Raw genomic sequence first — 15,797 nt, forward strand, 5'->3', positions numbered from 1 at the left:
TGGTCACCCGGGCTCCACACCCAACACCGGTGCTATGTCACCTGTTTTATATCCCCACATCCATATTTCCTGTTCTAAAGTGTCTAAATAAACCGTCTATGTCCATTCATAAAGTATAGAAGTGATGGAGTGTATTTTCCATGTGCCGCCCTTACGGTGTTTTTAAGTGACTAGTGGCTACAGAAACGCCGGTAGCCAGGCATTTATCTATCCTTCACACCCGTATGTTTTTATAGCTGAATTTATGTAGTATCCTGTGAGCTACCACCCGCAAATCCTGAAGCAAGATATATAATAAAAACCCCATGCGGCTTTTATAGTTTCCACTTCGGATCCCTTGGTTAGGGGAAGGGTACCTTACTATAGTAGAGAAAACCTTGTATTATGGTTGTATAGGGATAAAATTAATTCTTCGTGTTCTATATGGTTTAGATGTTTAGATTGAGGACTCTCATTCATCTTCTTCTTTTCTTCTTAGGTCCCTTTTCTTTTCCTTTGTTTCCTTCACTTTAGCTTACTTTGGTCTTTTCTTCTAGCATTTCCTTTTTCCGTCCTTTTCTGTGTCTACTTCATTTGCTCTTTTTATCTGTCTTCTACTGCATACATGGCTTTATACTCACCCTCCTTCTTCTTCTTATCAATATTTTTATCTTTTATTCTTCTCTGTCCCTTTCCCACCCTTTTGCTTGTTTTTCTTACCCTTACACTTGTTCTTTTTATTTATCTTAAACTGGACGCTCGGCTTTACACTCACCCTCCCCAGCAGTCGACGTGTTTACATACCGCCACGGGAAGGACGTTCGCTTCTCCCTCATATACAAGGCAAGTAAGCGTCTGTCCGGCATTATAGCGTTACAAACAATCATATATTTCCACTTCTTCCTTGTCTGACCTCGGTGGTTCTAATTATAAGGTTAAATAAGCGTGCCTTGTCAGGTGGAAGGGGATGAGGAAAGTCTGGCCGGATTGTCTACGTTGACAGTTCGTCGTGGCGGCCAGCACCTGAGGACCGCCCTGTATTTTTGGCCTCGATAACAACACCCCGTAAGACTCGGTAGTATTTCTAACAAGACATCGCACCTGGTTAACCCATAAGCCTGCCCGGTGTTTTTGTTTCCACTGTTAGTTCATTTAGTACTAGAGTAAAGGTGGGCGGTTACCAGACAAAAACACTGAGGTCGTTATAATGTTACTTCAGTTCAGTTCACTATAGTTTGGAGAGATTGCCTTTGTTACGGCTCCTTCTCTTGGTCTTCTTATGGTTGGTTATTGTCCTGGCCCCACACTTGTTAGGGCTGCCACTGTATAATGGGGAGACTGAGATTGTCTTACGCTTTTACTTGATATTTACCTGGTGGGCTTCCATTACTTCATCACCCAGGCCATGATAAGGTTGATAAGGAAAGCCTCAGTGTTAGAGATGGAGGTTGCAGGAAGAAGGAAGAGAGGAAGACCAAAGAGAAGATGGATAGATTACATAAAAGAAGCCTTGACAGCGAAGGGATTGGAGGAAAGGGTCGTTAATGATAGGGGTAAATAGAGATGGCATAGCAGGAAGGGTGACCTTATATGAAAGATGGGAAAAGCTGAGGAAGAAAGGAAGCCACAGTCCTCTATCTCAGCTATTACTTATGAAATAAAACAGTTTGATTGATCTCTATTTCAGGCCAGGAATTGTGCTGGAAGACTCAACAAGCTTCAAATCATGTTAACATGTTATTTTGGGGCACCCAGCATCAGAGACATTTCTAACAAACAATTTTATGCCTGAACCAAACCCAATACTTTTGGACATGGTGAATCTTTTTCAGGCATCAATTACCAGGTGACTTGATCAAGGCTGGAACAAAAAGTTTTAAGTCATTGGTATTTAACTATGGTGTTTTCTTTATATAGTATGGTTTAGCATTTAATTTGCATTTCTAAACAATAAAAAAAATGTTTAAAACCAATATATACCTGGTATATAGAAAAAAACTAACTGACTCCTCGATAACATAAAACAAGTGGCAGCTCTTTGGAAAGGAACAAGGAACATAGTATGTCTTTTCCCTCAAACTGTCATCTCTGACAATTTTTAAGTGGTGCTACAAGGAAGTTATGAGTCATTTCAGAGGTTTTGTTATGTCTTTAATACATTTCGGTTTACAGAATGTTTAGAAGGATGTCTCATTTATGATCCTTCATGCTGTATAGTGCTCTTCCCAGCCCTCTGCCTCTTCCTCCACGTATTTCTGCCCCACAGTTTTTCTTTCAGATAATTTTTCCTTCGTTGTTTGAATTAACACCACCTCAAAACAAGTCATTTAAAACAATTTCTCACTATAGATACTGAAGCTAGTACAATGACCATTCAAAGAGAAAGAGATAGAAAATTAATCAGTCAGTGTTACACCAAGTCAAAACCAAGAGACTAACAACAATTTTCCACCACAGATAATTAAGCCAGCACACGGACCGTACCAAGAGAGGGAGAGGAAAAGCTTCAAGACCAACACGGCCCATCGCTCAGCATCTTGTCCTCGTCAACCCAGTCAAGATGGGGGCCGGTAGCAGCAGCATCAGCGACCTGGCCTCCAATGCCTACCTGAAGCGCTTCGTTAGCACTGACATCATCACGCCCAATGACCCCTTCTGGAACCAGCTCCTCTCCTTCACCTTCTCCATGCCCAGCACAAGGTCGGAGAGGTTTGAGGAGCACCATATGAACCTCTTTCTTTTTGCATTGATCAGTCACCTAAAAGAAAGAAAAAAAAAGAAAGAGGATGCTGATTTTAGGGATTTTCTCGCAGAAACATTTTCTTAACCATTTGTCACTGATTGTTTTGGTGCATCAATTTGGTTTTCTACATCTGAGCATTGTAAGTAATGTTGAGTAAGTGATGGGTATGATGTAAACTTAAAATTATCCTCGTTATACCCTTTTTATCCTGAACTACAAAAAATGCATCATAGATATAATATGGTACACATAAAAATCTGTGATAACCTGGCTGTAACACTTGCCTTGTGTCCCAGGCAGGGTTGGTTTGATTTAAATCAATTTAAGTCAGAGTGAAAAAATCATGACTTAAATCAAAATTAAATATACTGTATTTAAAATGACGTTTGTGTTATATCAAGAGTAAAATATCTAATGATTTAAATTATGATTTTTATGTGAAAAACTCATCTTGGGTAATGTATATTAAACTATGGTTTCATTTAACATTGGCCAAATTTAATACAAGAAAATGGCCTCATAAGACTGAAACAAATAATCAGTGGAAACAAACAATGATTAATGCCAAAAAAATCCATTTAAATAAAAAATCTGATTTAAATCAAATAAATCAATTTTTTAAATTTTTTTTTTTTAAATCATGATTTTTTTTTTCCAACCCTGGTCCCAGGGTACCCACCACAGGTTCAAGGACTAGAGAGACAGAGTTGAGCAATGATCCCAGGCCCAGTTTATCGTAGGCCCTTAACTTTACCTTTATGTATTCAAAAAGTCATTACTTGCAAGTGAGGTATTCTAAAGTCACTTATATATGTGATTGTTTTCTGAAAGTTAATGAAACTTTGTGAAAGGTATTGTAATTATGTAAATGAGTTTTCCTAAAAGTCATACGATGTGTGAGATATTCTAAGTTATTATATATGATATTTTCTAAAAGCCATTACATATGAATGTATTTTTAGAGTCAATAAACATGAGGTATTCTTAAGCTTGACCCTCTTTCATGCCACAGCTCAGACCACCGGCTGCTGGAGGAGTCCATAATGCCTCTCTACGTGGAATTGGTGCAGAACCACAGCAAGAGTGGCAACGTGGCTTCCCTCATCCGTGTCTTCCTCTCCCGGGCCACTGAGCTCAAGGCGTCGGCACAGTGTGACAAGTCAGTCTCGTGTTATGTTTTGAGGGTGAATAAAACCAGTAAGAATAAGAATAGAACTCCCCACTGGTGAAATAAATAGTATGCTCATCACTAATATTGCTGTAAATGTGCATACCTTTAAAGTACTTTCTAGAGGCAGTGTTACATAGGGTTCTGAATTCACCATAATTCTTCTCTCTTTAAATATATCAATGTAAGTTAAAGAGAACAGGTTTTCAGAAATATAAGCAAGCATTAAACTCATCCATCACTTGTATATATATTTTCATATCCTGAAGCTCTGTCAACCTAAACAATGCTTTGACTTAAATTCCTACCTTTCTGTACTAATATGAAATCTAATTAGTACTTCAGGCACAGTGTTACAAAGACCAAAAATGTAGGCTTATATTCATCTATTCCCCTTTCCACAGCACTGTGTTTACCTGGCAGGCACATAATGCACTGTTCATTGTGCGCTGTGTGTGTAAGCTGCTCATCCAACACCTGTCTGAGGAGGAGGTGATAGAGGTGCTTCAGGCATCCCCACCCACAGAGGAAGGTATGATGATGAGAGGGTCACTTATTGTTGCTGCTGCTCTCTTGTTCTACTGTTTTGTTATTCACTTGTATTTGTTATGTGGCTGGCTTGCCTTGGCTATGGGAAGTGGATGTTCCTGCCATGCATAGTCTCTTCTATCATGTGTTGAAGGGGTTGGCATCAGTATGGGCATGTGGGTGTAAATGAAATATATTCCCCACTTAATTTGGCCTTATGTGCCTTTGTGTTGAGTGGTGGTAAGTTTTGTGGTACGTAGTGCTGTCCCTCGCCATCATCACCACCTCCCCTCAACACCAAAGCTACCCACCTTAATCACCATCCTCACCACTGCCTTCCCTCATCACCAAAGCCACCCAACTTAATCAGCATCCTCCTCACCATCCTCACCACTGCCTTCCCTCATCACCAAAGCCACCCAACTTAATCACCATCCTCCTCACCATCTTCATCACCAAAGCCACTCAACTTTACCACCATCCTTCCCTCGCCACAACAGGCATCTCAACGGAGGACAACATGACACTGGTGGAGGACTTGGTGACCAGTCTGGTGGAGGTGGTGGTGGATGTGCCGCTGGTGGGACTGACCTACACGCTGCACCAGGAGGCCACCACCTCTCTCCTCGTCCTCACCTCGGCACTTGTGTTTGCTTCAGGGGAAGACTGCTACCTCTCCGTACTGAAGTAAGGAGAGAGAGAGAGAGGAGGAGGGAGAAAGGAAGTGTCATGCAGTAGAATAAGGGAGAGAGAGGAGGGAGAAGGAGGGGAGGGGAAGGGAGTGGCATGGAGTAGAGTAAGGGGGAGAGAGGAGGGAGGAGGGGAGGGGAAAGGAGTGGAGTAGAATAAAATAAGGGAGAGAGAGGAAAGGAGTGGAGAGAAGAAGAGAGTAGAGGAGTGAAATGGAATGAAATGGAGAGAAGATTAGAGGAGAAAAAGAGAGTAGTGTTTGGTGAGGTGAAAATGGAAGAAATAATGCATATTTTCTAATTCTTGTCCTGTCTCTCATCCTTCCCTTAATCACTCATCCTCTGCCCCTACGAGAGAGGAAAGAATAATTGATGAAATAGGAGAGGAGAAAAAAGAAAGGTGTATTTGGTGAAGTGAAAATAGGAGTAATTCATATTTTCTTTATCTCCTATCTCATCCTTCTTTCAACCATTCAGCTTCTATCCCCATGAAAGAGGAGAAAAGAGAAGTGAGGAGGAGAGGAGAGGAGCTGCAAATGGGAGGAGTAGTGCATATTTCCTTTCTCATCCAGTCTCTCATCTTTCCTTCAATCACTCATCTTCTATCTATACGTCTTTCCTCCATCACTTATCCTCCTCGTGTCTCCCAGGATGCTGATGACGGGCCGGGCTTCCATACACGCCTGTCTGTTTGTGAAGACGCTACTGAGGCGCTTCATGGCCCAGGACAAGCCGCCAGCCAAGGGAGAGAGTGGCTCCATCATCCTCGGCCTGGCCTGTGCGTACCTCTTGGTTACCTCTTCCTTCTTCTGTCTTGTGTTGTCTGGGCTCCATTTTTGTCATAGCCCATTTTGAAGCCTTTGGACAGTACTTATAGTTGTGTGCCTCCTACCATCTAATTTAGTATTTAGTTACTCATTTGTGAAACAGCCATGAACTAGAGAGTAGTCCATCCCAATCTCAAAGGAACCCTGGCTTAGTCCGTCATGGGTCTTGATTTAAACTCTATTATCTCAAGAAAGCTGTAGTGGTTGCTAGACAGGTTATATATTGCATACTTCTCTTTCCTTCTTACTCATTCCAGGACAGAGTAAATCCGACCGCATGCCCAAAATATTAAAACAGAAATATTATTGCTCATTTTATTACAGTGGAAAGCTGAACAAAAACTCATGTAATCTTAAAATTAAATGAACAACTGTAACTGCAGAAACATAACATGACTATCTAGATACAATATTATCAAAGTGGTTCATCATCTCACACACATTTTCCAGCTGGCCTGTGGAATGTGTTGACGCTGGGCCTGGCAAGCAGTGGGGAAGAGGTGCAGAGCAGCGGGCAGGAGTCTCCCCTGGCGTCCCTCAGTGTGCTGCTGCTGCTGGTGCTGACCAACCACTACACAGCTGACCGCACCACCAGGAACCCCTACAGACAGGCGCTGCTCCATGCTCAAAACTTCCATGGTAATTTATACAATACTTCCCCTGCTTCTGCCTTTAGAGTTTGTTTCCCATGTCGTATGCATCTTTCCACTTAGTTGAGTCATGAACAAAAAGAATGAAATGACTGTAGCAGTAAAGACAACAGCAAGTAAATGGGATTTGTGTTGTCAAAACCTGATGAGGTATTGTTGTATTGATACCTTTATTGTAAGAAAAAAAGTCCTGCCACTCATAAATCTACGCGGTGCAACAACAGAGGTTATTGGATCCCACCAAGAAATAAGTTCTGTAGTTGTGGGAGTGCTAGAGTCAAATAGGTGTTAGGGAAACCACCAGTAAAGTGGATCATCAGGAGTAAGAAATGAATCCTAATCACTGACATAACTTAAGTGTAAAATCTTGACAAATATTAGACAAATCTTGACCAGTGTCAGTTTCCATCTTATATACCCTCTGGAGAGCACCCCAACACAGGCAATGGCGACCGTTAAATTGGACCTTGATCATTCTTATATAACTTTAGTGTATAACCTTACAGGATGGACAATAGACAGACTTCAGCACTGCCACTCCCTACCCTTTACAGACCCTGCCGAGAGTACCCCGACGCAGGCAGTGGCAACCTTCAAGCTGGAGTTTGCCACGCTGTACAAGGCTCTCTACACCCACCTGCAGGACGACCAGACCACGCTGCTGCTCTACCTCCTGCTGCATAAAAACGACGACTTCCGCACCTACGTCCTCGCACGCACCGATGTAGAGAGCCTCGTCCTGCCCATCCTCCACACCCTCTACCATGCCCCAGACAGCACCTCACACCACATCTACATGTCCCTCATCATCCTTCTCATTCTCTCTGAAGACGACTCCTTCAACAAAACCATCCATGATATTGTGAGTGAATGTATGCTCGGCAGAATTTTGTTGACTTATCTTTGTCTTACAGCTTTTAACAATTGCATACATACTCAGCAGATTTAAATTAATGGATCTGTTGTTATTATGGATGTTTATTTTTTAATGTGCCACCTTTTACAGGGCTAAGAGGTAGAATAGTGGTTATATAGGTACTGCATAGTCTGGTATAGCACTTAGGAAGGTCCTGGTGGTAAGGGTCAGTGTTTTCAAAGGCCCTTCTTGGCACCTGTGTTTCAGCCTCTCAAGAACATCACGTGGTACACCGAGCGCTTCATCAGTGACATCTCCCTTGGCGGCCTCCTCATCCTGGTGGTGATCCGGACCATAACTTACAACATGACCAAGATGAGAGTGAGTAGTGCTGATGTGTTCAGTTCAAGAGTTGTTTAGTTGGTTCTTCCTGATTTGATTTCTTCATGGGGGACAGACCATTCTCTTATAGAACGGCATATAATCACTCTTAACTTAGCCCTTAGACCTTCATATTTCTTTTTTGTTATTATAGTAATAGTAGACCGATCACAGACTGATATATAAGGAAGAAAAAGTGCCCATAGTTATCCCATATCCCTTTATAATGAATATCACTATGCAAGTCAAATGTGAACCACTTATCACTTAGATCCTTTCCGAGATCCAGCACTCCTTGCCCTCCCTGCTCAAAGAGTGTTTTCTTATCTCACCTGAGCCCTACTTTTACTTTCCCTTCCTCCCTCACAGATTCCTAACTTCACCCTCTGAGCCCCAATATTTTCTTTCCCACTCTCCCTCTCTCCCTCAAGACACCCTCTGAGCCCCAATATTTTCTTTCCCACTCTCCCTCCCTCCCTCAAGACACCCTCTGAGCCCCAATATTTCTTTCCCACTCTCCTTCCCTCCCTCAAGACACCCTCTGAGCCCCACTATCCTCTTTCCTACTTTCCCTCCCTCCCTTAAGACACCCTCCTAACTTCCCCTCTAAGCCCCACTCTTCCCATCCCTTCTCTCCATCTCTCCCTCAACACCCTTTGAGCCCACCTTTACACTCCCTCCCTCCATCAAGACAACCTCCTAAATTTCCCATCTGAGCCCCAATATCCCCTTCCCTACTCTCCCTTAAGTCACCCTAACTTAACCCTCTAAACACCATTACCTTCCCCTCCCCAGGACAAATACCTGCACACCAACTGTCTGGCAGCGCTGGCCAACATGTCAAGTCAGTTCCGTTCGCTGCACCCGTATGTCTGCCAGCGCCTGGTGAGCCTCTTTGAGACGCTCAGCAAGAGACACACGCGCCTCTGCGAGTCCCTCAGGGCGGCAGAGGACCTCCTGGATGAGTCCGAGAGTGAAATGCCTGATGCAGTAAGTGAACTCTGAATTTTTTGCCTGGCATGTGTAAAGACAAGCCATGAAAATAGGGGAGTAGATGTTTACATATGCTGGGCATAAAAGGTGATTTAGAGAGTAAAGAACAACTCAGAATAATTTAATTCTTCTTTTAATTAGAAACAGAAAAAGGCAGAAAGTCCTGCTCCAAACCAAGATGATCAACACTATGTCTTCATCAAACTGTTCACCTCATAAGAGAAATTAAGGATGTTAAACAAAGAATAATAGTAATTAGAAACAAAAGAGGTTCCTGAGAGAGGGGTTCATCCTTGTGCCCTTGCCTCCTGAGTCACTTTTTCGAGACAGGAACGCTAACCAATAGCTTTTTTTTTTTTTTTTTTCCTGTTGTGCCATTAGGTTTTCTTTGTGGGGTCTGACAGTCGGCCCCAGCCTATTGTAGCACAGGCAAGTGTTTATAGGGCCACCATCCTGCTTGGCTCATGCTTCCCCCTGGAGCTTATCTTTTAGCCTCTCTTTAGAGAGAGAATCTAAGAGTCCAGGTTGATAGTTGGTATTCAGGACAGCATGTGGGTACTCTCAGGCCACTTGGTGATGACTGAAAAATCCCAGCTGTGGTGGCGGGTAGGACTCAAACCCACGTCCATGAGGATGCGGTGCTGGCAAGCTAACCACTCAGCCACCGCCTCCCCATTTTATTTTTCAAGCTTCTCAACTAGATGATGCAGTGACCTAGGGGTTGTGTGAAGGGTACTGCAATACTGGTCAAGCAATGAAGAGTAAAGAATGTCCTGCTTGAGTGTGTGGGTATGCTGGGGAAATGTGGACAATGTAGGAGGATCTTGTAATGCTGAGTAAACGGCGAATAGGAAAAAAATATACTATTCCAGTTTGGGAATATAAGTGTGCTGAAGGTGTGGTATGCATAGGAATGCTAGCAAACCAATGAAGAGTACCTAGTCTTCATAGCTTGGGTGTTAATGTTTTGGATGAGGTGGTGTGGAAGGCACTGGTATGCTGACAAACCTGTCAATATTAATCTTTCCAGCTTAAAGGCACCAGAATGTTGGCTAAATAATGAATAGCTGTAGCCCATTCACTTTAAGTAGGGATGTTGCTGATTGGCTGTTGTGGCGGATGGGGTGTCTGAAGTTTGTCACCCAACACACTTGCCGAGGTTCAGAAAATATTCAGAATTCTTTACTTGGCTCATCTGTTACACAAGATTGGTAAATTTTGTTGACATCATTACATTAAGTAGTGATTGTACAACAATTAATATGATTTTCAAAATTCGATAGGGTAAAAATTATGGTGAGTATAAGTCAAGAATAACATTTAATGTTAATACCACTTCTGATTATTGATATTTACAGTATCATGGAACAGTTTGAAATAAAATGTTTGTCCTTGTAAATAAAATCCTCTTGAATATGGTGGTACTTTCATATTTTAGATAAAGTGCAATATAATAGGAAGGATTTGTTAAAATGTTTTATAAACATTAAACGTTATTCTCCGAGTTGTGTTCACCATAATTTGAAAATCATGTTAAGGTTGTACAATCACTTCTTCATCCAATGATGTCAACGAAATTTGCTTAATTTGTGTGACAGATGATCTAAGTAAAGAAATGTGAATGTTTTCTGAAGTGAAGTGATTGTATTGGGCAACAGAGATGTCAGACACCCTGCCCGCTAACAGCCAATCAGCAGCATCCTTACTTACTCAGCTCAGGATGCAGCCACTGCTGGGAAGGATCCAGCGTAAGTGAATCGATTGTGGTAGTTTTATCAGCTTGGGGACATTGGTGTTCTAGAGGGTGTGGTGTGGAAGGGGCAGCAACACCAGCACATCAGTGAATAGTAATGATCACACTACCTTTCCAGCTTGGGGATGTGGGTGTGCTAGAGGAGGTGCTTCGCATGGTCCTGGAGATCCTGAACTCGGTCCTGACCCACCAGCTGGCACACAACCACAATCTGGTGTACACTCTCCTCTACAAGCAGCACCTCTTCCACCCGTTCTCCACACACCCCAACTTCCAGGATGTGACGCAAAATATTGAAATGGTCCTCTCATACCTCATGGGCCGCCTGGAAACCACCAAGAGGGACCCTGGGGTGCAGGATGTCCAGGTGGGGAAGACAGGGACAGGCAAGGAAAGGGGAATGGGAAAGGAAAGTCACAAAATGAAATGTAGTGTGAAAGTCACTCTCAAAAGAACTAGTAATTTTCAGTGCATAATTAATCAGTCAGTGAGGGCATACGCTGGGGGGGGCGCATCCCCTCGGCTACCCTATGACACCAAATACACCCAAATTTTAAAGGCAAGCTTCAATGAGAAGATAGTTTCTGCATTTGTTTTAATTTTATGTGCTCTCTAGGAAGCTTTGGTCTCTCTTTGGGCCTGTCAGTCATGCATGAGAAAAAGTTGTCCATTCAGTCTAGATCTCAACCTCACACTCTTCTGCAGGAGGTGATCCAGCAAGGAGTCCTTCACCTGCCAAAAGACCGACTAAAGAAGTTCCCAGAGCTTAAGTTTAAGTACGTGGAGGAGAATGAACCTGAGGACTTCTTTATCCCATATGTATGGACGCTGGTGTACCAAAAGTCAGGTCTGTATTGGAACCCCAAGTGTATATGTATGTTTGACCCTTCCCAGCCTGATGGGTAAGCCTCGTCGTGCGCCGGGCGGCCGTAGCTAGACTATTGATTCTGTTTTTGTTACACGTTTTGAAAGTTTATTGTTTGCCACGGGGGTTGGGGAGGGGCATTATACAAACCGGTGGTGTCAGGAAGATAGGGAGCTAATTTTGTAAAAGTTTTGTATGAAGTCACTCTTGCTTGGGTGTGGCTGTTGGGCATGAGTCTATTTATTATGTAGTGGCAGTCTAGGAAGCAGGTATTATTACTCTATGGGATCTGATAAAGTAGCTGCATGATTTCACTATTTAAAACATGAGCAGTCACCTCCACTGCTGCAAGACCCACCCAGACCTGTTATTCCTGTCTCTGCCTCAAGAACAACTTTAGCATCGATTGATCATCTGTGGCACCACCAGTAGTCTTTGTTTTGTGTCGCATTCACTTATCACCTTCACCACAGGGTTGGCAGCTCTGGGTGGTACATGCAAGAATGGAGCCACCTGAAATCTTTAAGTAGATACACTATTACATGATATAAATGGGGTGCTACAATCTTTTATAAGAAAATTATTTGCATTTATGAAAAACAAATTGTTGTGGCCTTTTGCCCAGATGCTCATTTCAGGACAAGTGTCTTTTTTCACTTTGTCCTTTAAATAAAAGAAAACTAGTACTACAGGCATCATCAACTCCGCTTGAAAAGTGTCTGCAAAAAACATGAAGCATCCACCACAGAAACTAATGTGAAAAACATTTTTTTAAAGTTTTATCAGTTTGTAACCTAGTTTTGCAACCAACCAAAACTTTTATAAGTCTGTCAACACAGAGACACACCAAGAGAACAATGCCCACTTCAGTGCTGTTTGTACATGTACTGCTACACTACATTTTCTTACTTGTTAGGCTTTTGGTGCTGCAGGGCTTGGACCAATGCATTCAGATGGCTCTTATCAACCTCAGAGCCACAGGTAAGGCTCAAGTTTTGGTTTGAGAGGCTGGAAGTGTGTTAAAAAAATTAATAGCAAGGCATACAGGTCATAGTGTAAGCTCTGTTTGGTGCCTGGTACTCATGACCTCCCTCCTAACCTTATGGCACCAAGAAAACAAGTTCCTGGGAGGTTGAGGAAGACATTTTAGGGTGCTGATAACCAGTGGTATGATGTTAGGAGGGAAATCTTGTGTGGTAGCAACCAGGTGGCAGATAGAGCTCTCAGTAAGGCCTGCATGCCTTGCTTTTTATTATTTTAAAATATTTCCAACCTTTAAAGCCAAGATCTGTGCCTTTTCTGTGGCACTGAGGTTGGTTAAGATATGTCTGGGTGTATTGGTCCAAAAACTGCTGCACCAACAACCTAACAATTAAAACAATATAGTGTAGCAGGAAACATTCAAGCAGCACTGAGGCAGGAACTGAGAGTTGTAGTGTTTTCCTGGCGTGTCTTTGTGTTGACAGACATAAGAAAGTTTGGGTCAGTTGCCAGCCTAGGCTGCAAGCCACAAAAATGTCACAGGGCTTTTTCACATTGGTTTGTGTGTGCTAGCGCTCTGTACTTTTTGTGGACACTGTACCGAGTCCAGGTAATTAGTACCTTCTAACTTAGGTATTACTAGTTCATCCTTCCATGTGTTTGTGGCTGTGAGTCACAACAGTGTGCATGACTTGGGTGAGCACCTCTGGTCAGGTCCAAGATGAAGGTATGAACACTTTATCAATGGGATGTCAATCTTCATAGGGTCAAGTAGGTCAAACACAGCAGCTGGCATATTTCAACCATGACACTCCTCAATACAATTATGTGAAAATTGTTATCTGTGAACTTAGTTTCACTCACACTTGCAACCTTACTTGGTGTTGAGAGGCTCCCACAGGTCTGTGCATTAACCCCTCAGAGCCGCAAAAGTTTTTCTCGGGTGATCTCTCATGACACAAGTCATCGAAAAATACACTTCGAAACTGTGAAAAAGTCATAAAAGATGTTTTATAGAAAATTTTCTGGCGCACCCTGCTGTGAAATTCGTTTCTTTTTAGGATGTCACATTTGGCTGGAATTCCATGATTCCCGAAAAATTTCAACTTTTTACTGGTGCGACGTACATAAAAAAATATTGGAGAAAAGTTGCTCATTTTATCACAATGGAGTCTGAGAAATATAGTTTATAATCTTTGATGAGGAAATTTACTGCCTACAGAGAGCCAAAGTTGTGGTGAAACTCAATAAATAATTTTGGTAATTTTTTGTAGTTTTTTTCATTCTGGAGTGAATCGTATTGAATAAAAGTTGTAGAAAATCATCCGTATAACTTAACTGTGAAATCAGATTATGATTTGGACTGACCGTTTGGCTGGAATTCCATGATTCCTGAAAAATTCCATCTTTATACTGGTACAACGTACAGGAAAATTTATAGAAGAAAAGTTGCTCATTTTATTGCGATGTTCTGAAAAATATAGTTTATAATCTTTGACCTGGAAATTTACTGCCTATAGAGAGTCAAAGTTGCAGTGAAACTCGAAAAAAAAATTTTTTTAGTTTTTCATTCTATAGTGAATCTCATTGAATAAAAGTTGTAGAAAATCATCCATATAACTCAACTGTGAAATCAGATTATGATATGGACTGACCGTTTGGCTGGAATTCCATGATTCCCAAAAAATTCCAACTTCTGCTGCCCACTCTTTTGAACTCTCCTGTGAACAAGATATTGGTTCATTTCTAGAACATCAGGTAAATCAGCGGAGGTGTCAAGATTACGCTCAGCATGCACACGATGAGCAGAAACTAAAGGAAGACTGCCAAAACAGATATGCTGAGGGAATATAATCGCTCTGCAGATGCCATGATGCGTAGGCAGAAACCGTAGACTATTTTTAGCACAGAGTCGTCTAAGGGGCAAAAGAGGTGCCAGTTAGTCACTTAGGATCGACATATACATAGTTACGCGCGCCATTCAATTTCCAGAGAGCTTCTCGTTTTCCAGCGCTGGCGTCATGCTCGTCACCCACGTCAGAAAAAATTATATGACACCAGCGTCATAGTCATTGTTAAGGGATTAAGGGAAAACTAAGTGGAAGCAACACCAAAAGGCTGGGATGCACTACACTCACCAGCAGTTGTCTGTGGCACCTTCATCTACCATATTCAGCTTTGAGAGCACCAGTGGATCCAGCCATGATAACTGGTTCAGAAAGCAGCAAACACACACTGCCTCCCAAGTGTGCATTAAGCCAACTTATAACAAATTTAATGAGTCCTCACGTTGATGGTGTTAAAACCTGCACTGTGGCCATGCATACCTCTTCATCCAAGTCACACAAGTGACTGATGCTTCCAGAGTGACCTTCATATTTATAGTTTTTGGTAAAATTTTCCTTATTAATGTCTCATAAAAATTTGAATAACTGAGTGAAGTTTTTCTTGTACTTCTCAGTCCTGCATCTTTACAAAACAGTGAGATCCTGGTTCACTTCTCTCCTTACTGTTTGAGTTTGCTGCAGAAAACAATGGAGTTTGACTGGCATGAAGGCAGCGTTGGGTGATGCACAGGCTCACTTACTACTACTGTGCTGCCATACTTTGTTGAATAACCTTTTTGATTTATTGGGTTAAATTTCATAAGTGCCTCTAAAAATAACATTACCATTCTGCTGCAGTGTTAGGGATGGTATTCAAATAACACAAGATTATTTTCAGAGTTTCTCATTACTTTAGTATATGCACACCAGTTACACATAAAACTACAGGAAGACAAGAATATGTGACTGACATTACTTCTTCCCTGAAGTCTCCCTAACACTGATGCACTCAACTGGTCACTCACTACATCCATCCATCTCTACTCTGAATTCCCTTGTGTTACTTAATTGTCTTTGATTTCTGTGTTTGTCAACTTCTGTGCATATTTCCAGTGGTGTAAAGAAGTGTTTATTTATTTGTTTTTCTCTCATAATTTCCTACTTCACTAGAATTATTGTATTGCAGTTTTTGGTCAGAACATGAGTGATTGTCATGAATGTGTACATATAGAAAATGTAAACCTGTAGTATTTATATTCTTATGTAATCATTTCTGATATCAAAGTATTTTTAAGAACTTTACTGATGTGTTCCCTTGACCTTTACTTCCCAGTTATGTCCAGTTCATTTAGACCCAATGGTAGGGAGAAGAGGAAGGATCCAGTTCATGCATTCTCAGTGCAACCACTTAACAGTTGCTGCATCATACATGTGTGGAAAGACCTACTTACTGTGTATCTGGGAAAATCTGTCAATGTGCCAAGGAAACGAGGGGGGGGAGTTGCCTCATTTGCCCTATGACGCCATCCTCCAGGATTTCTCCATGCAGACCAGCCGT

At 42.0% G+C, this 15,797-nt stretch overlaps 1 protein-coding gene across 4 annotated transcripts; it reads left to right on the plus strand.

Annotated features, from left to right (window-relative positions):
* Positions 1–651: 651 nt before the first annotated feature.
* Positions 652–15,541, plus strand: LOC127006643 (dymeclin-like). 4 transcript variants are annotated; one of them, XM_050876788.1, is made up of 12 exons: positions 652–826; positions 2,437–2,679; positions 3,735–3,881; positions 4,295–4,422; positions 4,919–5,105; positions 5,758–5,885; positions 6,385–6,573; positions 7,091–7,446; positions 7,708–7,821; positions 8,617–8,811; positions 10,686–10,934; positions 11,273–15,541. In XM_050876788.1, exons 2-12 carry the CDS (start codon positions 2,540–2,542, stop codon positions 11,471–11,473), a joined length of 2,034 nt encoding a protein of 677 aa, XP_050732745.1. In that variant the 5' UTR covers positions 652–826; positions 2,437–2,539; the 3' UTR covers positions 11,474–15,541. The 4 variants fall into 4 exon arrangements, with proteins under 4 accessions (XP_050732745.1, XP_050732744.1, XP_050732748.1 ...); XM_050876787.1 differs by having other exon boundaries at positions 652–822; XM_050876791.1 differs by having other exon boundaries at positions 656–822; positions 7,139–7,446.
* Positions 15,542–15,797: the final 256 nt, after the last annotated feature.

Source organism: Eriocheir sinensis, chromosome 33, assembly GCF_024679095.1.
Source record: "Eriocheir sinensis breed Jianghai 21 chromosome 33, ASM2467909v1, whole genome shotgun sequence".
NCBI lineage: Eukaryota > Metazoa > Arthropoda > Malacostraca > Decapoda > Varunidae > Eriocheir > Eriocheir sinensis.

Bases quoted from the DNA above. Each gene is read 5' to 3' on its own strand.
- LOC127006643 (XM_050876788.1), top strand. From the start codon at position 2,540: ATGGGGGCCGGTAGCAGCAGCATCAGCGACCTGGCCTCCAATGCCTAC. The intron at 7,447-7,707 runs GTGAGTGAATGT...CCTGTGTTTCAG, and splicing joins ACAAAACCATCCATGATATT to CCTCTCAAGAACATCACGTG. The intron at 10,935-11,272 runs GTGGGGAAGACA...ACTCTTCTGCAG, and splicing joins CTGGGGTGCAGGATGTCCAG to GAGGTGATCCAGCAAGGAGT.